Source organism: Cricetulus griseus, chromosome 2, assembly GCF_003668045.3.
Source record: "Cricetulus griseus strain 17A/GY chromosome 2, alternate assembly CriGri-PICRH-1.0, whole genome shotgun sequence".
NCBI classification, from domain to species: Eukaryota; Metazoa; Chordata; class Mammalia; order Rodentia; family Cricetidae; genus Cricetulus; species Cricetulus griseus.
Window position 1 is genome coordinate 448,729,045 of NC_048595.1, and position 24,935 is coordinate 448,753,979.

Consider the following 24,935-nt stretch of genomic DNA (forward strand, 5'->3'; position numbering starts at 1 on the left):
TCTTTTTTTCCTTCCTTCCTTCCTTCCTTCCTTCCTTCCTTCCTTCCTTCCTTCCTTCCTTCCTTCTTTCTTTTTTTTCCAAGACAGTAGCTATGAGTTTTCTAAGGCGTATGCATCTTGCTGTAATTTGAAAGTCCTTACCAGCTACTGGTCTTGGCTTTTTACTAAGACACCTGGGGCTGTCTTCAGGATCCCCATCATCACCTCGGAAAACCCATGCTGTCGAATGAAAATTCTCTGTGTAGAATCCTTTTTCTTCAATATCAACTCGAAAGCCAAAATCCACAGAATGAGCATCATCTGAAGTAACTGAGGAACAGAAAAGGTGAGAAATTAAGTTGTTATCTGGAAAAAAAAGGAAGATCCAGAGCTTCCGTGGTCAAGATGAGAAAATCTGCAGGCATATTCAGAGGCAAGGGCCTGAGGAATGAAGAACATTATCTTTAGATATAAGCAGCTAAGTTTGCTGTGCATTTTTTTGGGGAATAATTTACATATTCTTAAAATATCATAATCAAAACAAATATTCCCATGCCTGTAGAGAAGAATCAGCAAATAGGAGTGCTTACTGCTCATCCAGAGGACCCAAGTTCAGTTCCCTGCACCTATATCTAGTGGCTCAAAACTGTTTGTAACTTCAGCTCCTAGGGCGACCTTTTGCCCTCTTCTGGCCTTCACAGGCACTGCACTGACATGCACATAGCACACCCCAACACGAATAAAAAAAATGAAACATATAAAAGCAAAAAACAAAACAAAACAAAACAAATATTGCTTCAGGGTTTGGGTTGTGGGAGTCTGGGCAGTGGGCAAAGTATGTAGATACTCTGGTTAAAGAAAAATGTTTGTGTTGAAAACAATATGTTACTATTTAGAGGTCAAGTTGAAGTAAGTTTAAGAGTTAGCTTTCAGAATCCATTTCAAAATACCAAGTACAAGGAAAGGGATTATCAAGTACAAAGTCATGTCACTCTCTTTGTGCTTGAAGGAGGCACTAGAAAGTGTATTTCTAGAAATCTCACATGACCTTGCATGAAGAGGAGTACAAGGAGATTCATACAGTTTCATCTACCAGTACTTCTATAGAAGTTTAGGGTTTTCTCTGTATGCAGGAGTGTCTTGGATCCTGTGGAAGCTGTGCCAATAAAAGAAATGAGCTTGTCTTTCCACATTAACTTCCTTGCTTCTTTGTGCCCTGATTATAAAGTTCAAGCCTGAGTAAAATCCTCTCCAACCCTTTCAGGTTTCCACAAAGGCAGTGTCGAAAAATAACACTTCTGCATCAAAAAATGATTTTCAAGAGAACCACATCATATTTGCATCTCTTAAATGGCACCAGGAGTGTGTATTATGTGCGGTATATAAAGAAACAGCAAGGAAAATTGACCTGCCAATGTTCTGATCCTCCCGTCTCATCTCCCAAGTTCTGGGACTAAGTCCTGTGGTTATAGATAATGCCTCAGCAATACCCCTCAAAGCACAATAGAACTTCTTATTTCCCTCAGAGATTCTCCTTGGACACTGTAGTTGTTCCTGTGCCTTTCTCAAAAAGTCTCTGTGTGAAATCTCTTCTTCCCATCCTCTTCTTCCCACCCATCCTAGCAAGGCAGACTTCTGTGTGGATTAGTTAGGTATATAAAGTAGTCCATTCCACCCTCTCCCCTGTTGCAGCCAAAGACTGGTCTTCTGCTGTCTGCATTTTCTCTGGAGAATCATTCTTCATGATTCTTTGTTACGATAAATCTTTCCACCGAAAGCCGCCGAGCCCCACCACCGTGTGTGCGCTCTACACCAGCTACCCGCCTCAGTTAGGGCCCCAATTAACGCACAGAGAGACTTGTATTAGGTACAATGCTGCTTGGCCAATGACTAGGATTCCTCATCTGTTAGCTCAGTCTTAATTATCATATATCTATATATTTTGTAAGACTTATCTTATCAGATGCCTTATTGGTGTCCCTCCTTGCCAGTGGATCACATTGTGCTGCTGGAGGAAGAGCGGAGGGGAAAAGGGGCACTTTCTGTTTCTCCTTGCTTAAATATGAGTCTCCTTGCTATGTCACTTCCTGTCTGGATCACCACTTCTCTACTTCATTTCCCAGAATCCTCTTTGACTCCTAGTCCCGTCTAACTTGCTGTCTCATTGGCCAAACAAGTACTTTATTCAATAATCAGTAAGGTGAACATACACAGTACATTCCCCATCAGTTCTTGCTCGTTTCCATGTTTGTTTTCTTAGTACCAGACTGAAGAAGATAATTATTAGTCATTGTCCTGACACAGAGACCAATGAGCAATAGATTTCCAACTTCTCCATTTGCTTGACTGATGTGAGGCTGCACTAGACATCTGATGGCTTGGGTAGGCACATTCATTCACTCGCTGAATTAATTTGAAATAAATGCTCTTCTCCCCTGAGCCAGGTGCAATTTTATATACACTGAAATAGAGTGATGAGTAAGACAGGGGTTTTGGTGCAGTGTGAGAGTTCAGAGGAAGCCAGGGCAGCTAACTGTAAACAGAGGAATGTCTAGGAAGTATACGGCTATAATTCATTCCGAGGGTCACGTGGGGAAGAGCAGGCAGATAAACAGGGAGGAGCAGAGCATGCCTATTATAAAAATTTAAATCTAAAATGACGAACCAGATGCCTTTTCAGTGTTAATACAACACCCAAAGTATGAAAATACCACCTGTGCTCTAGTAGAGCCATCCCAGTCAGAATGTAGGTGCACTACAATAGTGTGTAAAATAACTACAGGTTAAATAGGTATCTATCCCAAAAGGATTTTGCTTTTACATCTGGACCCTGTCTCCAGATACCTTATAATATCTGTACTCTGAAATACTTGTGGCTATAAGCATTCCAGGCAAGGATTGTTCCTCCTACACTTCTACAGGGAATGTTGATCAATAGTTCTACTTTGTAATGTTTGGTTGTAAAGAGATTAGACATATGGCAAATTAATGCAGTTATAAAGTTGGAATGTAAATGATATGAGAACCTTATGGGATGTGATTTTTATTGGATTAAAATTATGAAAAGTTTAGGACAGAAAAATATAAATAGCTTGAATCAAAATATGATGCATTCTTCCACATAGCATATTGAAAAAAAAACACTTCAAAATTGTTTTAAGTAAATCTAAGTGTGATATTTGATTGGGACAGGAAAAGTAAACCAAGTATTTTATAATAATTTATTAGTGTGCTTTTCTGAGATTTAAGGCTAAATGAAATACTTTTTAAAGCTGTAAAAAGTCTTAAGTTCACTTTCTATATTCTGTACCTTAAAAATTCAGTTTTTAAATGTTCATTGGTATAGCTCACACAGAATTCTGGGTTAATTGCTTTATCTTATGATATTTTCCCTCTGGCAGTAAATGTCTGTGCTGCATATGTAGTCATCCTCTGTCATGGTGAGGGTCTGAGGGCAGGTCTTCAAATGGATCTTTGCTTTTAGCAATATGTATGAGGTTGCTCACTTACTTACCAACAGATGTGGTTCTTCGGATGAGTGGCTGTGTATTCATTCAGTTAGCAAGACAGAGCTAATGAACATACTCTTACATAAGCCGAGACATAAAGTTTGTGTTAAACTCCAATGAAGCAGCAAGCCACACACCTGCTGAAAATTAATAGCTGCTGGAGGTCTCAGCATCTGCTCCATGTTGAACCTTGGTCTAAGCAGGCAAGGCCAAATAATTCTTTGTCAGAAAAGTTTGCTACCAAATTAGGTTTGCTAGATTATTGCTAGATTAAACACTAAATACATGAGCATTCAAAACATGAACTACTAAATGTTTTGATATTACTGAAATTGCATTTTAATTTTCTTTCTAAAAGAAAATAGGGGCATGTCCTTTTCCTTTCATCTGTAGTTTGTATCTGAAAACAACACTAATAATTAATGATGATGATGATGATGATGATGATGATGATGATGATACATTTTTAAAGAACCAGACTGTGCACAAATTAGGTCTGAGCACCTTAGGTATCCTCATACTTCTTTCTTTCTAGTGTATCATTTGAAGAAGATGAAGGTGTATGAAGATGCAAAGATGATGGTCCCTGAGAAATCAGGATTTATTTGAAATCAAACAGTTCTAGCAATTTGCTGTTTTGTGTAAGAACATGGGTTCCAGTTAGACTGTCTGTAGTTGGAACTCAGCTTGCACACTAATTATGTATAGCTGAAGAACTCTGGACCCTCACTTCTCCTCTGCATGAGACTCTGATTAGCAAAATGAGGTTGGAAATACAGTCACATAACTCATAATTCTGCCGGGAATGTCAAATGAGAAAACACATCCTAAGTGGCTTAGCATAGAACCTGACATCCTGTAGGCATCACAATCCATAGGTCTTACCATTAAGCTCGTTTTAGACAGAAATTGTTTTTACCTTACATTAGATAGATTTTAGTTTACTTTATGCATATGAGCATTGTTATGCATACACGTCTGCTCGCCATGTGCACACCTGGTGCCCACAGATGTTAGACGAGTTTCAGAGGGTTCTGAAATGTCTTGTGGGTGTTTGGAACTAAACCTGGGTCCCTTGAAATAGCTCCTAACCTCTCAGCTACTCTCCATATACTTAGCTCTTATTACTGGGAATCAAAATTACTTCCCTTGCTTCCCCTCTCCTCTCCCCATCCCCTCTCTTCTTCCTTCCTTCCTTCCTTTCTTTCTTTCTTTCTTTCTTTCTTTCTTTCTTTCTTTCTTTCTTTCTTTTCTCTTCCTTTCTTCCTCTCTTCCTCCCTCTCTCTCTTTCTTCCTCAATGGCGTCTAATAGTTGGAAAGTATAGTCCCATACTAATTTTATTAACGGAGTGAAGTATGAGGAATGCCATGAGCTACTCTCACATAATTAACCCCCAATTCCTGCCGCATCTGTTTGTGATCCAGGGGCCATTTACCATTATAAAAATCAGAGCCCCAATGCAAAGACTCGTCCTACTTTCATTATTAGCCTTGAAGTTATTGACCTAGGATCCCTTAGTCAGCATTGCCCAGAGTCGGATGGATTGATCAACTGTGTCAACACACATAAACATGTCATCCTTAATGTCTTTTTCAGTTATTACATAGGAAGTCAGAGATGAGTGAGATTAACAGAGTGAAAATGCCAGCTCAATAAAGCTGTCAGGGTTTACGTCATCTATTAGTGGCATGTGCTGACTCTAGAAATGAGAAAACAATTCAAACCACACATTAAACAAGACTAGCCCAAGCAGCTCCAAGTGAACTGCAGGCTGCACTGAAGAGTTTCTCCAGAAACACAGCATGCCTTCAATGTGCCTGTGGCTTGGATAATCTGAAATTCCGAGAAGTAGCATCTTGTTCTCACATCTAACAGTAGCAAAATTGTTAGGATGAGTTTTCACTCAAAATACAGTTTACCTCGTAGAGAGCACACTCATTATTTAGTTATAATTGTTATGTTTGAGCATGAAATTTGAATTTACATAAGCAGGACAGCTGATCTTGTGGTTTATTTTCTTTTTCTTTTTTTTTTTTTGAGTGGAGTATTGGTAAATGCTTTAAATAACTTTCCAAATTGGAAAAAAAATCTCTGATTTGCTGGACTTGTCAGTTTTTATTGTATAAATATCTCCACCATGGCCAGTATCAAGCTGACAACCTGCTGTCACTGAGCTGTGGTGTAGAACACCTGCGAAGCTGGCTTTGTGAACTGCCATGAGACGGCTCCAACACAGGTGATTGTTTCTTGTTTCAAGAATCATGAGGCTGACATGAGTATGGAAGAGCAGTAGCATGGAAGGATTTGCCATTGAAATGAAAGAAAAAGACCCTTGCTGGGATTTCAAGTCACAGAAGGGCACAATGAGCTGGAGAGGCCCAGATACCAGCTCTATGACACTTGAAGGCCATTTTCAGTTAGTCAAACCGGCCAAGTTCCCACTAGGTTTGTATGATACATAGATGGTTCATTACTGAGAAGGGCTACCTATTTTACAAAGCAAGAAGAAGGGAGTTTGGTATTTTCACTGCAAAGAATTCATAAATTCTTGGGAAGCTAGATAAAGTCAACTTGATTTAAAAATTGTATCACCACTTATTGAAACCTCACACCGAATTTATAAAGATACTTTTTTTATGTTGAATTCAGAGTAAATTTAATTGAGAGTTTTTGCATGTGCAGTAGAAGCTTTACATAGGTAATCAGCTTATGTTAGTTACTATATGTAAATTTACAACTGCAATAAAATTATTCACCCCCCAGTTTCCTTGTTTTTAGTTTGTGAAGATGGCTCGATGCTGGTTACTGTCTTGGTGGACTGATGGATAGCTTGATGGTGTTTTGTACAGGCTACAGGTATAAACTGCAGATGAATGTTCCTCATTAACCCCCCCACACACACACACACAACTTATTTTGAGGTCCAAGTAAAACCTCAGAAAGAAGAATACAGCAATAGATAAGAACAGGTTTTGCAAGGGAATCGATGCTGAAAAGGGATGCTGATGATGGCTACAAGGCACCCCGAGAGCCTCATGAAATTAGACGTAAATGATGGAACTAGAAGAAATTATTATGATTGAGGTATTCCAGATCTAGAAAAACAAATATGGTATGTATTCACTTACATGTGGATCTCAGCTGTTAAGTCAATGGCAACCAAATTACCCTCTGTCGAGCCATGGAGGTTAGACACAGATGAAAGTCCTCCCAAGTATAGACAGAACTTGTTAAGAAAAAGGAATAGAATAGACAGCTGTGGACGGATGGGGGTGGTGCTGGAATGGGAGGGCCAAGTAGGGAGGGGGAGGAAGAGGGAGGTGATGAGGAAATATGGAGAGAGACAGCTAAAATTAAAGGTCATTTAAGAGGTAGCATAGAAATTTAATACAGTAGCATCTTAATAAAATATATACACATATGAAGGTAATTTAATATGATTGCAAAATTATGGGATTGACAGAGCCCTAACAGAACATCTTTTGCCATCAAACAAAACCTTAAGTCACAGGATTGGGTTATGTCTAATTGAGTTCCTAGTCATAGGAGTCCTATGGAAACCCCCAAACAATTCAGGCTGTTGTTAAGACTATAGGTTCATCTCCACAAACTAATGGCAAAGCCCAATGGCTGAAGACAACATCTGTACAACTCACTGACCATGGAGAAGTTGAGTTGGTGCCTTTACCCCTGTGTTCTAGCATCTTTGTTACAGGAATATCCCTTCTATACTACCAAAAGAGAAACATTAAACAGAGCCAACTCAAAACCTTTCATGTACAATGGTGTCTTGCCTGCAAGATATTCTAGAGTTATGGTGGCACCAACCAATATCTGATTTGATTTAGGGCCCACTTCACAAGATGGAACCCAGGCCTGACAACTGCTTGACAGACTAAGAACTTGAAATTAGATATTACAGGGACCCAAAGTAAAACAAAATGCAAATCAAAACCAAAACAACTGTAACAACAAAACTGTAGCAATAAATGACTCCTAATGACATTCTGTTATACTCACAGGACAGAGCCTTGTTTAGTCATCGTCAGAGAAGCTTCCTGAATATGGGAACAAATACAGAGACCCACAGTCAGACATTATCCAGTGAGAGACCTTGGAACACTCAGTCATAAATGAGAGATCTCCATCTAATCCTCCCCTTTAGTACTTGGGGAACCCTGTGGAAGAGAAGGCAGAAAGAGTATGCAAGCCAGAGGGGATGGAGGACATCGAGAGAAACAAGTCCTCCAAATCAGCATAATCAAAGCTTATATAAACTCACAGAGACCACAGCAGCATGCACAGGGTCTTTAGAGGTCTGCACCAGGTCCTCTGTGTATATATTACAGCTTCCAGCTTAGTGGTTTGTTTTGTTTTGGTTTTGAGTCAAGGTTTCTTGGTGTAACAGTCCTAGCTGTCCCAGAACTCACTTTCAGAACAGGCTGACCTCAAACTTACAGAGAGGCTCCTGAGTGCTGGATTAAAGGTATATGACACCACCACCTAGTTCAGTTTAACGTTTTTATGGGATTCCTGAGTGTGCAAATGAATGAATGTTTCTTGTGGCCTCTCTTGGTGTCTTTTCCTTCTGTTTGTTTGTCTTGTACAAATCTGATGGGTTCATTTTGTTTTATCTTAGAAACCCATTTGTTTGTTTTCTGGATGGGAGGAGTGGTGGTGAAGAATTGGGAGGAGTAGATGAAGAAAAAGGAGGAGGAGGAGGAGGAAGAGGAGGAGGAGGAGGAGGAGGAGGAGGAAGAGGAGGAGAAGGCTTCTTATCTGGTCCTAAAATGTTCCAAACCAAGATCCAAAACCACCTAACCATAACCCTAATACCAAGCATGTGAAGACCCTCCCACTTTTTGAGTTGTTGGTTAAGTTTGTCCAAGAGATTCCCCGAACATTATGGACTATTGCTATTACCCTTGGTTGCCTGCTAGGGGCAACAGGTAAAACCCTGGTGCTTCAGATGCCATATGCTTCAGACACAGTTCTAGGAACTGGGACTGACCTGAGTGCCTACTCTCTGATAAACGACTGTCAGACTGTCACGGTTCCAGAAAGCACTGTGATAGCTTCCAAAGGACAGAAGCAACCGATGGACTTCCCCAGACATGAAAGATTGCTGAATGCCTATGAATCGCAACAATGACTGGCAGGACATGACACAATGACTTAAGGTGCAGTTGTGGCACATACACCTTGGTGGTAAGCAACAGGTCTCTAATCATACTTAAGACCAACTTGACAGGAAGGAAACGATGCCTGGTACTGGAAACCTACCCAACTACCCAGAGGAAGTGAAGTCATGGATCTTGAGAGAGACCCTACAGCCACCACTTTACAAAGACAGAATAATCCCAACCACATTCTGAATATTTGTCCTTATACTTATAGACAAGTATAGTCCTCAGCTTTATCAAGAAAACTTCTGTTTGTAACAGATAGACTGTAGCAGCAGACCACAACCAGTCAAATGCAGAGTTGTGAAGCCCAGTCACAAAGGATATATCCAAAAGGCACTCCTGCACCTTAAAAGGCTCATGGAACAACGCAGGAGACAGGGTGAGAAGCTTTCTTTGAGACTGTGTTTTCTAGGAATGTCAGAAGCTACACTCATAAAGTCTCACCAACAAGAAAGACTGACTAAACAAGAGCTGAACGGGAACAACAACAACAGGCATACTGTAGTGGGTGGAGGGAAGCCCAGGAAGACTCACCCCTTCACAAAAAACTACAGACAACTAAGGAAGGATGAATGAGGAAGAGCACAACAACTGGTTATCCCATCATAAACAGCCACTTTTGAAAACATTCACAGAAATCACGTTACAAAGTCTGAGCAAATTGTATAGGAAGAGTATATATGTGTAGAAATATGCAAACATGCATGTAACGACAACCAATGAAAAAAAAGAGACCGTGAGTTTGAAAGAGAGCAAGGAGAGGTGTATCAGTGGGCCTGGAGGGAGGGAAGGTAAAGAGGAAAATGATGTAATTATATTATAATTTCAAAAATAAGTGAAGTTATCACAAAGAACAACACCAAACAAAAACAAACCAGCAAAACAAAACAAAATGAAACAAAAAAAACCCCAGCCTAAAATTCTTCATGAGACACCAACAGCATACTGTGTATTCCTTTAGATTTTTCTTAAGTGTAAAATCCTCATACTGGCATTCTTGTTCCTTCTGAACTGTAGAAGCATAACTCTTACTCATTATAACCAAGATCTCACATTGAAAATTCTTAAAAAAATTTCAAATTCCAATACATTTCAACTTTGTTCCTCTACTTCTGAGTACCTATAAAGGTGATGTTGAGGGGGCGGGGGAATTCCTTATTCTTTTAGGCACAATAACCCAGGGCTGGCTTGTGCCCAGGTGGTTTGCAACAGCATCAGAAGGTAAAGTGCTGGTGCACTAAAGGATTATGGCACAAAAAGAAGGTGCCCTCTAATGGATAACTTAAAGATAAGTAATAAGAACACTGTTAACAAAGTTCGGACAGCCTTTAAGGAAACAAAGTATGCTAGATTTGAATTGAGAATAGCTTATCTAAGGACAAAAGGGAGCAGGTACCATCAGTCCCAAGAACTTAACATCACAGAAAGCAGTGTGGTATGGGTCACTGTATGGGGGCTGTGCCTTTAGGGACACAGTCAGCCCTTTTCCTCCCACACAGAAAGACCAGGAGCAATATTGTTTGGACCCTTATTCCCATCAGCAGTCTCTTGATATTACTACTAACCAAACCTAATAAAAAGCCAGAGAGCCCCTTGACATAGGCCAAAGAGGAGTGACTCTTGTGCTAGGCAAAAAGAGTCAGAAGGCTGGCAAAGCAATCCAGAGGGGCAAATGGAAGGTGTTTTCAGAGATGATTTCAAGAGAGTGGAGTAAACACAGACTTCAGCCTCTTGTCTCGATAGAAATGCTATAAAACATGAATGTAATTATGTCTTCACTTCTGCAGGGTTTATAGTAGAAAGCCTGGTATGTTCAATTCCATATATTTAGGATTTACATCTGAACTTTACGTGTGATAAAAGAACGAGGTGTTTCCAAGTCCAGATAAATATCAGAGAGAGGATAATCTATCCTCTTCCCCCCCCCTCTCTCTCTGTGTGTGTGTGTGTGTGGTGTGTTGTAAGATGTATAGATGAGTTTATGAACAGGAAAAGAATTCACCATCATGCCATGTGCTATGTAACACTTGAAACCCAGATGCAATCTGTAGACTATGATTTGGAACCATAGCATAGAATATATTTGAGTGTTTTGATACAGGATTATATGAATATCACCAAGAGTGTTGAAAGTGTAAAAAGACAAGAACTTGAGAGACCCAAGGTACAAACAAGGCAGTGATAAATTGGGGTGCCATCAGAAACTGCAAGGTTATTTCATGCTTACACTACCCCCACTTTGAGGCCCACCATGATACAAGATGCAGGAATAGCTACCCTTAATCTGGAAATGCAAAATTCTCGACATTGAGGACAGGAAACACTGAATGGGATATGGAGTCTCCCGGGCCAGAGCTAAACCAGTCACTGCAACAGAAGAATCATTATAGTGGAGATAGCAGAATCAATCCAGGATGTATCACTACCTGCCCCCATAGTTTATCCAACTGGAGGCAGTCAAGGAATGAGGCAAATAACTAATATTCACCTGAAACCCAAAGAAAGACAACAAGCTCAGCCAATGTGAAATGTGTACTAGCAGAAGTAATTTAGCAGTTTATCAATAAACAGTTTAAAACTTCATACAAAATAGTTAATATTCTCAAAGGTATAAAAATTGGAACAATCCACAAAGTAAAGTTAGTTTATTAAAATTAAAAATAGAGTAACCAGACTTGGTGACGCACACCTTTAATTCCAGCACTGCCAAGGGAGAGGCAGGAGGATCTCTGTGAGTTCTAGGCCAGCCTGGTATACATAGTCAGTCCAGGACAGTCAGGGCTATAGAGAGAGACCCTGCTTCAAAAGACCAACCCTCCCACCAAATGATAAAAAAAATAGAGTTGCAAAAAAGGAGACAAAAATTTTAAAACAATAGGTTAAAACCCAGAATGGACTTAGATGTGGGCTGAATTGCTAAGGTAACAGAGCACTAGAATTGTCTGGGACTGTGGCAAGGACAGATGAGAGAGACCATTGTAGAAAGAAGGTGTTAATATATGCAGGGAATGGATCCAAAATTTTAAGTGTCCACCCAAAACATGCCAGTAGGACACAGACAAAAGGAGAAAGAAAAGAGAATAGACAAACTAATAGCGGGAAGCTATAAGTTTCTCACAGTTATGAATGAGAAAATATGAATGAGCTTATGGAGCCAAACATGAAAATATATTTAAAATACATATTCTGAAAATTCATAAGAGAGGTAAAAAGAATAATAAGAATGAAGAGAAAACTCCTTAATTTATCCCAAACAAAACTGGATTAATGACGGAAGTCATGAAAATCCTATTGAACTGAAATTTCTTACTAGCACCACTGTTAATAGGGCAATGACCCAGTTTCTTTCATGCTCTGAATCTAGAATTTTATATCAGATTGTTACTAAAAATTAAGAGGACAATAATACTTTAATATACATAATAAATCAAGTTTTCCTTCTACATGATTTTTCCTGAAAAAGTTATTAGGCTTTTTCTAAAGAAAGAAAACTAATAAATCTAGTTAGTAGTAGCAAATAAAAGATGAGGAAGAGCTTTGAAACATGTTAAGTATTGATATTATAGTTAAAAACACTCATAAGATTGCATAATATGTAAAGGGGGAAGAAAGTGACCATTAGAACAAATTAGTGATGCAGTAGGGCTGGAGCTCTGGAAGTTGTGCACTCTTGGGGAGCTATTTCAAGTGTGAAATGAACAGCAAGGGAGATTAGAAAGGTCCAGTCCAGCAGTGTATGCATAGTATAAATGATATTATTCCAGTTGTAGTTCCTTGCTGACCAACACAGAGAAAGACCTGGAGAATTAGGCACAGATCAAATGGCAAGCATAAAAACTCTCTCAACAAAATAAAACATTTTAATTTCACTCTATGTGATGCCATGGATACACAGTTTGTGCTGGAAATAACATAGTATTTGCTTTTTCACATTACTTATAATATTTTCCCACATGCGTATGGCTTCTTTCAACCCCTAGTCTGTGTCGGGCTTCTGTTTCACTCTTGGGAAATGAATGAGACACCCCTCCCTGCCTTTGTTGACACTTGTGTCATTCTGCCAGCTTGTCTACAGGGCACAATCCCCTGTTCTCACTTCTGTCTTTTCATAATGACACCTTCCATAGCACAACAGTGTACTTTTTTGTTTTCGTCCTTTCAAAAAATCAGTCACAGTGCACTGAGGTTTTGGTATGGATGCTTTCTCAAGAGCACTTTGCTTTTTTAAGTAATTTGTGAATAGTACATACCTACTAGTTAGCCAAGTCTCCTTTAACATCAACTGCTGCAATCTCAGATCCCCATTAGTTGTAGGATCTACAAAATGTACTATACCCCCCATGGAACAATTCATGTTTCCAATCTTAGCTGCCATTATTTGTGAGGCTGAGGTACAATGAGCGTTAAGTAACACACTATAGCCTGAAGGAACTCTATCTTACAAAGGTACAGATCTGTTTTAAGACATTTCATTTAAGAACTGAGAAGACATTTTTCACTTATAATCAATGATACTGCTCTTATCCTTTTATGTTTTATATATTTTATAATACAAATGTAGTATTTTTTTAAGGAGAGCACAAATTTAACTCAACAAACATTCCCATAGCTAGCTATTTTAGTATTTAAAGAGCAAGGATGCCTTAGTAGGCTGCTGCATGTAGGGGACAGTGTAAGCCATGCCTGCTAGAAGCTGGCTACAGGTGTGCCTGACCACGCCTATCAGGGTGTGGTCAAAGGTGAGGTCAGGATGATGCATGATAGGGTTTTAAGGGGCTGCAAAGCACATGGGAGCCCCTTCTCTCTGGCCTGTCTGCCTTGCTTCCCCTGGCATGCTCTGGCTTGCATTTGGCTGGTGTTTTTCTAATAATGGATATCTTTATCGCAAGCTCCTTTTATTTCTTAATAGCTGCAGATGTATTTTCTGAAGGTCATTTGCCAAGTAGACGTCCCTTAACATGTAACAAAGAGTTGATTATTTTAACAAGTATCTTTCATTGAAAAAATCATATAACCACCACACCACCATGTCCACAGAACAGAATCTATGTCTCAGAGATGAAGGGATAGGAATTTAATGTAGACAATGAGCTCCTGCCCTTGCTGTTGCTTAGGAACGCAGGTTGCTACTCACCAGAGCCTTCAGTGAAGTTGCTGATGACAGAACTGCCCCCGACTGAGCTGCATCTCTTCCCATCCTTGAACTGTTGCCTTCTTTTGGCCCACTGGTCTATTGCTTCTTCCTGAGAACCATCACTGGCTCTTTCACCTCTTAGAGTCAAGTCCTGAGATAGCTTTCTAGAGTTACTCTTTTCCAAATTCTTGTCTAGATTAAAACATTAAATAGCAAAGTGAGACACCACTTCAAGATAGGACGTGAAATAGCTTCTGAAACACACAGAGAAAAAAATTCAGTTACTTCATCTCCCATTTGCTAAGTTTCAGAGAGAAACAGAGATGCCAATTAAGACATAGGTTTACATAGTCCCAAAGTATTGCTTTCTGTCATTACAAGCAAAGGAATTAAATAATTAGGTGAACAATATTACCAATAAAATATCACAATGCAATTAAACCAAAAAAGAAATAAAAAGAAAACCTGAAATACATAAGCACAAAACATAAAATTGAGAAAGTAATTTCACAGTTTAGAATTGTTTGAAATTTTACTTTTTGATACTGTACAAAAGGCAAGCAACATAGAGTTGAAAACTTGACTTTTATTCATTCTATAACTTTGTGTTTGTCTCCCTTTAGGATCTTCTCACATATTCGAATTGGCAGAAAGCACATGGCCGGCAGTACACATGCTTTGATACATGAGGGAGTAATGAATTCCACCAATAATAGGGCTTTACTCCTATTCTGTTGCTGTGTCGGTATTCTTAGATTTGCAAAAAACACAGAGGAAACTAGTTAGTTTTTGTCAACTGTATACCAACTAAGGTCACACGGGAAGAGGGAAATACATCATCTGAGACATTGTCTCCATTAACCTGGACAGCAGTATGTGTGTGGGTGTTTGCTTAATGATGGATGCGGGAGAGCTCAACCTCCTGTAGGCAGTACCACCCTGGTTGCTCCTGGGATGTATAAGAAGGGCACTGAGCACTTTGCTTTTAGAGCTAAAGGGAAAGAAACGATTGTATACACTGTATGTAAATTTTGTTTCATATTGCATATGCATCACTCTTTAATCATGAATATGTCTATATCACATAAAACGTCACTGAATTCTTATTGCCTATCATTTTCTCAGACTGACCTGGTTTTAGTTTTACCATTAAATTTTCTATGATGTAGACTTTCTGGTTCATTAATACAGATCTTGTAAATATTTTTCAGCTAAGTTTTAGCTGAAGAAATTCTATTCCAAGAACACTCAAACTTATCTGGCAAAGGACTTAGTATTTTATTCTTAAAGGGGTAAGGTTCATACCCTTCCCTGTACGTAACACTGACTCTCTTACCTCCTGACACACTCAGTTTTAGGATAAAGTTTCTTAATTGGATGTACATTGACAGACTTAGAGTGGGGAAGGGTCTCTTGCAAAATGCAAATATCAGTTTGGGCCTACAAAGATTTTTTGTTTTTGAACTTCTGGTGAAACAACCCAAGTCCATCAAAGAAGCACTCGATACCCTGAAATTCTGTGCAATCCTGCGCTGAGATGTCAGGCCAATAGTGTGGAGAAAGTGTAAAAGTACCCACAGTTCTAAGAAAATCAAAGCCATGAAAACTTTTATAAATTTAGTTTCTGTAGCTATTTTAATTGCTGAACTGTTTCCTGTATGTAAGCACATGGACATTCGAAAAGACATTTCACAGAGCAGCCTGATAGGACTTCCCTTCATTTGACCAAGAAATACTCATTGAGTCGTTGTACTAAAGGGCAGGTATTACATAATGCTGTAGAAACAAATTATCAGCAAAGAAAAAAGCCTTCATGAAACCTACATTTTTTTTGTGGAGAAAGAGAGTATAAATAAACAAGTGACTTATGCAACACATTGAAAGCAAAAAATGTTATATATGGGAGCTAAACGTGGGAAAAATGATGAACTTGGGCTGGAACAAGGACAGCTTGGATTGTAATTTTGATTTTTTTTGAGAAGGTCTAACTGTGATTACTGTGTGAGGAAGATAACATAAGGAGATAAGCTAAGAATGACGCTGTGTGGAGAAAGACTGGTTCAAATAGTAGAAGCAGGACCATGTTCAGAGCCTGAAGAAGCATGGTGGACCAAGGGTCTAGATGTTTAGATAGGTAGGCTGTGCCTGGAACTGATTTATCAAGCAGCAAAGAAGTCAAAGATTGTAGGGTAGACTTTTGATGAACCGTAGAAATGCAGGGAACAGTGAGGATAGTTTTGCTTTATTGAGAGTAATCTCATTTGTGTTGGACCCTTATTTGGAGTTTTAATTATATGCAATGTTGAGAGAGGCAGTACAGGGTGCAATAAACTTGTGGGGATAGGAAAGACAGCTTATGGTGGATAGTCATGAAGGTGAGCATGTATCCCCTCCAGGAGGCATAAGCGCTTGTACTACAGGTATCCCTGCCGCTCTAAGTATGCATGTGCCGATGCAAGTCTTGTAATTTATGTGATGGACCTGGTATCTGGAGCCACACAGGCCTTGGCAAGCAGTCACTGGGAACAACGGAATTTGCATTAGGGTTTCATACAAACTGGGATTGCACAGTGTTTATGCTGTCTTTTTTAGAGAATTAATTTTTCACGAATCAAATTTCACATATATGGCAACTCCTATGTATGAGTTTATGCTTCTTATATTTTATTTCTACTCCTCAAATTTCAAAAATGTTAGTCATTAATTTTTCTCCTGCTTTTAAATTGTTTCCATTGAAACCTTAGAGAGAGTAGGACAGGAAAGATGATATTTTTCACCAGTTTCTTCAATCTTGATTTCATTTCTGAGCATATTTGGTATGCTATCTTTTTACTTATTCATGATGTATTTTAATTTATGCTATGCAATGAAGTTAACATTAGTTATCAAATAATTTGGACTCATTGAGAAATACAAGGGACCTTTTATGAAGTGATGTTTTTCTGTATGAAGATTGAAACCAGACAGAGAGCATTATGTACTTAGGAAAAGGCTTCCATCTTAGCCCTTCTTGAGGTCTTAAGACTTCCTGGGTTGTGTCAACTGTTGGAGCAAGAGCAGGCAACACAAAACGGAGGTCAGAGGGCTGTTGGAGTTAAAGGTCCTGTGGATGGTTCAGTCAGGATTAGTTAAGGGTGTTTCTGGCTTTTGTCCTTTGCTTTAATGACTATTCCACATGGCCCTAGAGATATGAATGACCCTGTCCATGCAACACTATAGCAATGTTTGAAAACACATTTTATTACAAGCACATTCTTCCTATGCTTTTAGACATGCTTACCTTACAAGACTGGAAGAAATAGTAGATTATTTAAGAGTGGCACAGGCTAACATTTTCAACAAAATTGATTTGCCAATATACTGATCTTTTAAAGATAAAATTTTTATTTTCTATTAAGCTGCAGCTATGGTGACTTTTCTACACATTACTTATGGTTAAAATTGGTTTTAAAGCAAAGAGCCAGGCTGATTTATCCTTATTCGTATTTGTATAAGTCTGAAATATTCAACACATCTTGCCAAAAAGGAAAAAAAAATCCCCAAGCAGTAAAAAGTACTTCACCCATGACTGTTCAAGGCTCTCACACATAATAATAACAAATGCTTAAAATTCTGTTTAACCTTTGTACCTTTTTGAGCCTTCTGCTTCTGTGGTGATAGCAATATGTCCACGGGGTGATAGGAAGTTTCTGTGGGGCTGCCTTTATCCTCGCTTTCTCCAGGCTGTCCTCTTAATGCAGTTCTCTGGCACTCTGCTGGCTCCTGTTGGAAGTTGTTCAGTTCAAGACTTTTGTCACCTTCATTATTATTTGGATCTCTGTCACTGGTTAGTGTCTTGTCAATACGAAACAGCTCTTCCATAGACTGCCCTGTCCAGGCAGACCCAGAGGAGTTTGGTGGAAAATCCATTCGAGAACAGACTTCATTCTGATTCTCACTAGGTAGGTCCTCAAAATCTCTGTGGCATACACTCTTTACCACTGGTTGTGCCTGCCATTTGTCATCTTCAACATTTTCCAGAAAGCCTGATGACTCTCTAGGGTTTCTTATTGCCACAGGGAAGTTAGACTCAACTGTGCCTTCTTGGCAATTTTGAGTAGTGACTCTCTGCTCTAACTCATCAGTTACGGAGGCCAAGACTGGAAAGTCTGTTCCACTGAGGGCTGTCGTCTCTACATGATTTGCATGGTCCTCTTGATCCCATTCCACAGATGTAGGTATAATGCCATGAAGTGGGCTACTTGAACCTAGGCTGCTGCAGGGTGCAAACCTGACAGTTGGATTTTGTGTGCTTTTCCTTTCCAATAGCTGTGTGTTTGCAGAAGAGTCACTATGTAACACAGCCTCGTTAATGTCTCTGTAAGTCACATTGCCGTGTACTTTCTCCTGCTCTGTCTCAACCCCATTATCTTGGCTAAAGAAAAACGTGTTCTCAGGAGTCTGTACAAGTTCTGAATGTCTTGTGACCCAGTGAGATGGGCTGAGTAAAGGAGAAGGCTTCAGAACTTGTTCACTGACAGGGAAAGATAGAGAACTTGAGTTATCACCACCTTCGGCTGGTAGAGTTCTGTCAGCTCTGCAGCTTATGCTGGCTGCTTTTTCTCCCAAGAGCTGCATGGTTAGAGAAGACAAAGGACAGACCTCAGAGTCTGAGGCTTCCTGAATGGGAATTACACCATCCATGCTACTTAGGGGACCATTTATTCCTGTTGTGCACGGCTGTCCTTGGGAATCTGAAGGTACATTTTCCTTGACATCAGACTTGTTTTTTCTCTCTTTATCCACATCCACAGAATCCTCAAAAGACATTTTACTTAAATCCATATTATTTAAGCTTGTGGTCCTTAAAGTTTCAGATGGGGTAGGAAGACAAGTGTCAGCCAAGAAGAAATGTTGCTTTGAGGGTTTGTCTTGAATAATTTGAAAGACCTGCTGAGACATGGCAGAATCTCTCTCTTCAGTATCATCTGGGTCAGAAGGCAGTGTGTTGGGTTTCTTTTTCTCTCTCCAGAGAGGTGAACTTACAGAAAGCATAATTTTGTCTGAATTCTCTTTCTGGGCAGTATTCACATGACGGGAAGCATCATGCAAACCATCTGAACTCTGGTTTTGGTTTTCAAGCCTCCAGTTTTCGGGGTGATTTATGGCAGGCTGTGAAGGAGACTGACAAGGTTCTTTCCCGTTGTGACTCAAGAAACTTTTCCTATGTTTTGTCGATTTTCCTGTGCTTTTAGGATGAGATACATTGATGAATATGTTCTGTTTTTTACTTGCATACTCAACCACGATTTCTTTTCCTGTAATGCTTATGTTTATTGAAGGGATCTCACCTCTAGAAACCTCTCCTTTGCATGCAGATGTGACCTTGTGTTTGAACTCTTCTGCTAATATAGTACTGTATTTAGGGAAGTGGCCCCGAGATGCATATCCTCTCTGTACTTGCTGGATAGAATAAAGCTGGTGACATGTTGGACATCGTTTTTTCATGGGAAACTGTGCTCCTGTTTTACAGAAAATGCTTTTTGTGGTTTCCACTTGTATGTTGAAAGCCCCACATTTGCCTTCTGTAATAAATTTGCCTTTTGTTGGCTTTAAGGCTTCGACTGTGTTTGGGAAATCCTGTGTTGTAATTTTCCCCGATAACGATTTCTCACAGTCATTAAACATGGCCACTGGTAAGACTTCCTCTAGTGGGTGAGAGACGGCTGGAGGAGGACCATCATTCTCCATCCTCTCGTGTATTTTGCTGTCAGGTGGAGGTTGTTTCTCATCTTTGGGGAGAAGAGAGGAACTCTGTTTTCCATTTATAGAAGCAGATACACACTCATCTCCATTTTCCTTCTGTTTCCCTAATGCCCCAGTCTGATGGAACACAGCCTCTGAGGTGTATCCCTTTATGTCCTTTTCAAAATCTTTTACATTTTTTTGACATGCTTGACCAGATGGCTGAGACGTACCTAAAAAAGAGAAGGGGAGGGAAAAATGTTTTATGTCCACTTAAAGAGCAGATGTTCCAAATCATAGGATGAATATAGGAATATCATTTGTAAGTATTTTGGGTAACAGTTTCCTTTAGTTTTCATGAAAGTCCATTCCTAATGAATGTCTTACTTTAAATTAATTATCCAGAGTGCATAATAACACCTGGTAGTTTAGAAAATAAACTTAATTAAGCTTTATTCAATGGCAACTTCTGAATTTGGGAGGAATGCATGCTTCAAAAGAAATTGTGTACAACTAAACTTTAAATGCAACTTCTTGATAAGAAACAAATTGACATGTTCTGAAATTTGAATGTAGCATTATTCTACAGTCTATGTCAAACTCGATATAATTTCAAAGATTTAAAAATGCTGGTGAGGAGCTTGGAAGATATCTCAGCATGGTCTATAGACTACCTTCCAAACACATCACATAGATTTCACTGCCGTATACTTTGTGAAGGGTATCTTCACAAATGCAAACTCCTGTGGCATCCAGATAATGTTTTCAAATAAAATTGACTTGGTACACATATTCAGCTCTAGCCAATGGTTGCTATGGGAGAAGAGACCACTTATTGCCACATTGTCTCATTTTCTATGAAAGCACTAGGATCTCTGTTCATAGTCTTTGAAATCGCTGAATTCTGGAAGATTGGTTCACACTGTTAAGCATCTTTCTAAAGTCAGAGGCCAATACATGAAGCAACCACATATGACTCATGGATTGTCAACTGGCAACTTTGTTCTTCTATTTTAAAGTGCTAACTATTTTACTTTTACTCTATGGAGTTTGCTAACATGGACATGAGGCATCTTCTGCTCTTGTAAAAATGCCACGGACAAAAAATGAAGATACCATATTGTATGTCAAATAACATGAGGAGATTGCTAAAGAAAACAGAAAAAGGAGAATGATAGTAACTACTAGTTCATGACAATCAATGAGACAGATGTTCATAGGGATAGCTTAAATGCTTTTTGCCCCTATTTATTTATTTGTTTATGTGTGTGAGAGTGTATGCCATGACATAGAGGTCATAGGTCAACTTGAGGGAATCAGTTTGCTCCAGAGATTGATTTCAGGTCTCAAATTTTGGTGACAAACATACTGAACCATCTTACTGGATCCTCAAAAGGGACATTTTTAATAAGCTGATTAAATTAAAAATTGGTAATTTTTAAGAATAAATTTATCTTAGATGTTACAGATTTAATATATTTGTACAGCATATACAATGCTTGAAGTTACATGAATCCCTACACAGAAAGGAAATACACTGTCATAGGAAATGGAGGAAAAGAATACTACAGTAATAGAAGACTCTGACCACTCCATCTGGCACCCTTCAGTCCTGAAGGAAGGGCTTCAGTCTTGGCTCAATTTCCAAGAGTCTGCTTACAATTTGAAAATTGTAATGTGGGTGCCATGGGAGAGGAGACAGGGAGAAATTTCTCTCTAAAGCCCATTTACACTCAATCATTTACATGGTAACAGTTTACAAACTGACAAATTTCCTTCCAGAACTAAGGATTACGAGTGATTCTTAAAATAATGCATTATACCAAGGGCAATTTAGTATATAATCCTTAGTATGGTTTACACTTACAGTAACTTTTTGGTTGACCACATTTCTGTGTTGAGACTGCAAAATACTAACTGAAAAAGTTACATAGCAATGCATTAACAGTGGATTTTAATAATGAGGTGGGAGCTTAATTGACTATGTCCAAATGAGTAAATATTCTATTTAAATTGTTTTAGCCCCAAATACATAGAAAAATTATGTAATTACATAATTTTATACCATACTATTTTTATAGTAGGTGTGGCCTTGTTGGAAGAAGTGTGTCACGGGGTGGGCTTTGAGGTATCAAATGTTCAAGCTAGGCCTAGTGGGGCACTGTTTCTTCCTGTTGCCTGTGGATCCAGGTATAGAACTCTCAGATAATTACACAGAACCATGTCTGCCTGCATGCCATATCATGCTTCCTGCTAAGACAACAATGGATTAACCTCTGTACTGTAAGTCAGCCATAATTAAATGTTCTCCTTTATATGAGTTGCTATGGTCATGGTGTTTCTTCACAGCAATAGAAATCCTAACTAAGACAGAAGTTGGTACCAGGAGTGGGGTATTGCTGTGATAGGCCAGACCATGTTTTTGTTTGGAGGAATGTAGACTTTGAGAGTTCAAGTTAGAAAAGCAGTTGAATGCTTTGAGTGGGGCTTCATTGGACACCTTACTAGGAGCATGGAAAACAATGGTGCTGAAGGTCACATTGTCTTTTCACAGCAAAAAAACAAAACAAACAAAAGAACACCCCCCAAAAAACAAAAAACAAAACAAAACAAAAAACCCTAAAAACAAAAAAACTTTAAATAAGACAAAACCCTTAAATGATCTTATAGAATTTCTTAATATGTATCTTCCCCCCCCCCTTTTTTTTTACAAAGATCTCTGGGATAATGAACAAAGTATATACAGATGTAGTTAATTTTGTACATACCCTCCACAAAGGAATCATTCAAGAGTTTCCATTTCCTACAGGCTTTTCTTCTTTTCCTTCTCATTTTTGAGAGATGTAGATCTCTTCATTTATCTCTACCTTTTGAAAGTACCAAATTTGAAATTGAGTCAGAATTTAGATTTCATTAAGTTATGAATTAGCCCATTTATTTAATTTTACCATTCTATCTTTCTGCAGATTCTCCATAGTATTCTATTTTGTCTCTATGTTATTGTCCTAATAATATTTTTCTCTTCCTATTTAGTTGTATCTCAACAATTTATTGCAATCAGCCACACCGTGTGAAAATTCAAACTTATATAACATATAAATATACAAGCACACACACAGGCTTTTTGGTGTTTAGGATGCAAATTGTAAGATTACATTGCTTAATGGATTTGTTTTTCTTTTATGAGTATATGTGCTTGTCTGCATGTATGCATATGTGCCCCATAAAAGGCTAGTATCTGCTTAGGCAGTGAAGACTATCAGATATCCTGGAGCCAGAGTTATGAACTGTTATTATTTCCCATGTGGGTGCTGGGAACCAAACCTGGGTCCTCTTCAAGAAGATGATTCATTTTTCCAGCCACTGTTTAATTGACTTTTGTTGCATTTTTCTTACACTAATAAAAGACTCTAACTTTTGTGATTTTTTTCACCTAAGTTTAAAGTCATTAGATTTTAACCTCGTTGAATTAAGTAAGTGGTTTAGATGTTTTGTCCCTTTATACTGTCATCCTACATACTACATGTAAGTATTATGAGAATTGATACATACATTAGCAGAATTGGCAATTCTTCCTAACAGACAAAATTATTTACCTTTGTTGAAAAACAAAGGATTATCTTCCCTGTTGATGATGTCTTCAGTAACACCATGTGTTGGAAAAAGGTATTTGTGGGTAGACATCTGCCTTTGTGTAAAGCTACATCTGATTTTCATTACCTTTGTGCTTGACCATGATTAAGCAAACTGCAAAATCCAAGGAAAGCAGCTTGCATGACTAGGAGCAGAGCAGTTTTATGTGCAGGTTTGAGCAAGGCTCTGTTGATGGATCAAACAACCAAGAACCAAATCCTCCATATTCCAGAAAGTATAGCAGCATTGTAACTTTCTGCATATTTTTCTTCCTAGAGCATCTTTATTCTCTGGAAAAATTGACATCATTGGCACTTACTTTCAGCTGTCTTTTCTATCCTCTCTCCCTATAAGCAAGAGTGAGTCCTTAGAGTAGATGTAATAAGTAATAATATTTTCTCCTTAGAAAGACAATGTGGGCCTTTGATTTGGTACAGATTACAAATACATAATTTAAATCTTTAATTTGTTATCATTGTCTTATATGTATATTGGCTTTTCAAATTTTGAAAATGCTTCAAAGGCACTTGGGTGGTTTATGAATGATTTCTTTATGGTTCCATACAGTGGGAGCAGGAAATGTAGCGGTCCCTCCGTAGTCAGTGGAGACCGATTTGCACGCAGACTTGGCAGGTCTGGGTTTGTCATCAGGCTCAGGTGCCTATTCAGCACTTCTTAGACTCCCTATGAAGAGGTTTTCTTTACCTCCGAGCTAGAAATGGGAATGCATTCTTCATGAAGCAGTTGCCTTGAAGAAACACAATGTAAAAAGCTATTAATCACTCTGGTCGCTTGACACCAGTTATTCTGTGTGCAATCATACTGCATGTACACATTTAATAAATTACGTTCGGAACTAGCACTGTACAGTGATCACAGGGTCATCTCATTCAAGGCTGTCGTTTGCAGCTGAGCAACTGAAATTTAGACAAACTGGATGCAGACCCAGGTTACTAGGACTTAGGTGAGCTTGCTCTTTGAGCAGACACTCACGGTATAGATGCTTCTTCTTACAAGGTGAAACTTTTTAGTCGATTTGTGTTTTAGCTGTGAGGCAGCACAACTTTGTTATAGAAAATTTAATGTTCTGTTCAATGTATGCCCAGCATTTTGCATACTGCTTAGCACATAAATAGGGATGAATAAATAAATTTGATGGTATGTGCCAACATATACCTCATTACATTTTACTGTAGTGCCCTTTCTTGTTTCTAAATGTATTTGCTATGTATTTGATTTGTTGGTAGCTAATAAAGTTCCAGTTTTATAATGGAAATTGATGAAAGTTTCCTCTGCAAGTTATCTTCCTTGTTTTCTACTTCTACAAGTAGAAAGTCTACAAGTACAAAGTTACCAGTGCCCAGAATATTCTGGCAGTGCCCAGAATAATCAGCATGTATGAGTCCCATGAGCACATATAGCGAAGGGTGTAACTGATCCTACAGTATTGGAAGCAAAGTGTATCTCTATTTGTCTGTTTAGCACAGTATGCAGCAACCACAAGGTCTATTGAACCTTAATAAAAATGAGGAGTTGGAGGAGCTAACTCCTGTTTCTAGACACTTGTCCCATGTGACCCCTTCTTTGAGATTTTAATCATTGGAATGCTTTTTCTATTCTCTCTACTTTCTTTAGTAAAAGAAAAAAAATCTTAAAAAAAGCCTAACTTTGAGTCCTCAAAGAAAACAGCTAAGGCAGAAGAAGAATGTTTTTTGCAACATTAAAGAATTTTCCCTTTTCAAAAAGATTTAGAGTTGTTATCATTAGAA

General features: G+C 38.7%; 1 protein-coding gene across 1 annotated transcript in view; it reads right to left on the reverse strand.

Annotated features, from left to right (window-relative positions):
* Positions 1-24,935, reverse strand: part of LOC100753122 — a 110,268-nt gene that overhangs the window by 82,072 nt on the left and 3,261 nt on the right. Inside the window, exons 2-5 of the mRNA XM_027395996.2 lie at positions 23,254-23,311; positions 17,439-19,766; positions 13,810-14,001; positions 142-309 (exon numbers count right to left, since the gene is read on the reverse strand). Coding sequence (XP_027251797.1) covers positions 142-309; positions 13,810-14,001; positions 17,439-19,766; positions 23,254-23,311 — 2,746 coding nt within the window. The remainder of the gene's footprint in view (positions 1-141; positions 310-13,809; positions 14,002-17,438; positions 19,767-23,253; positions 23,312-24,935) is intronic.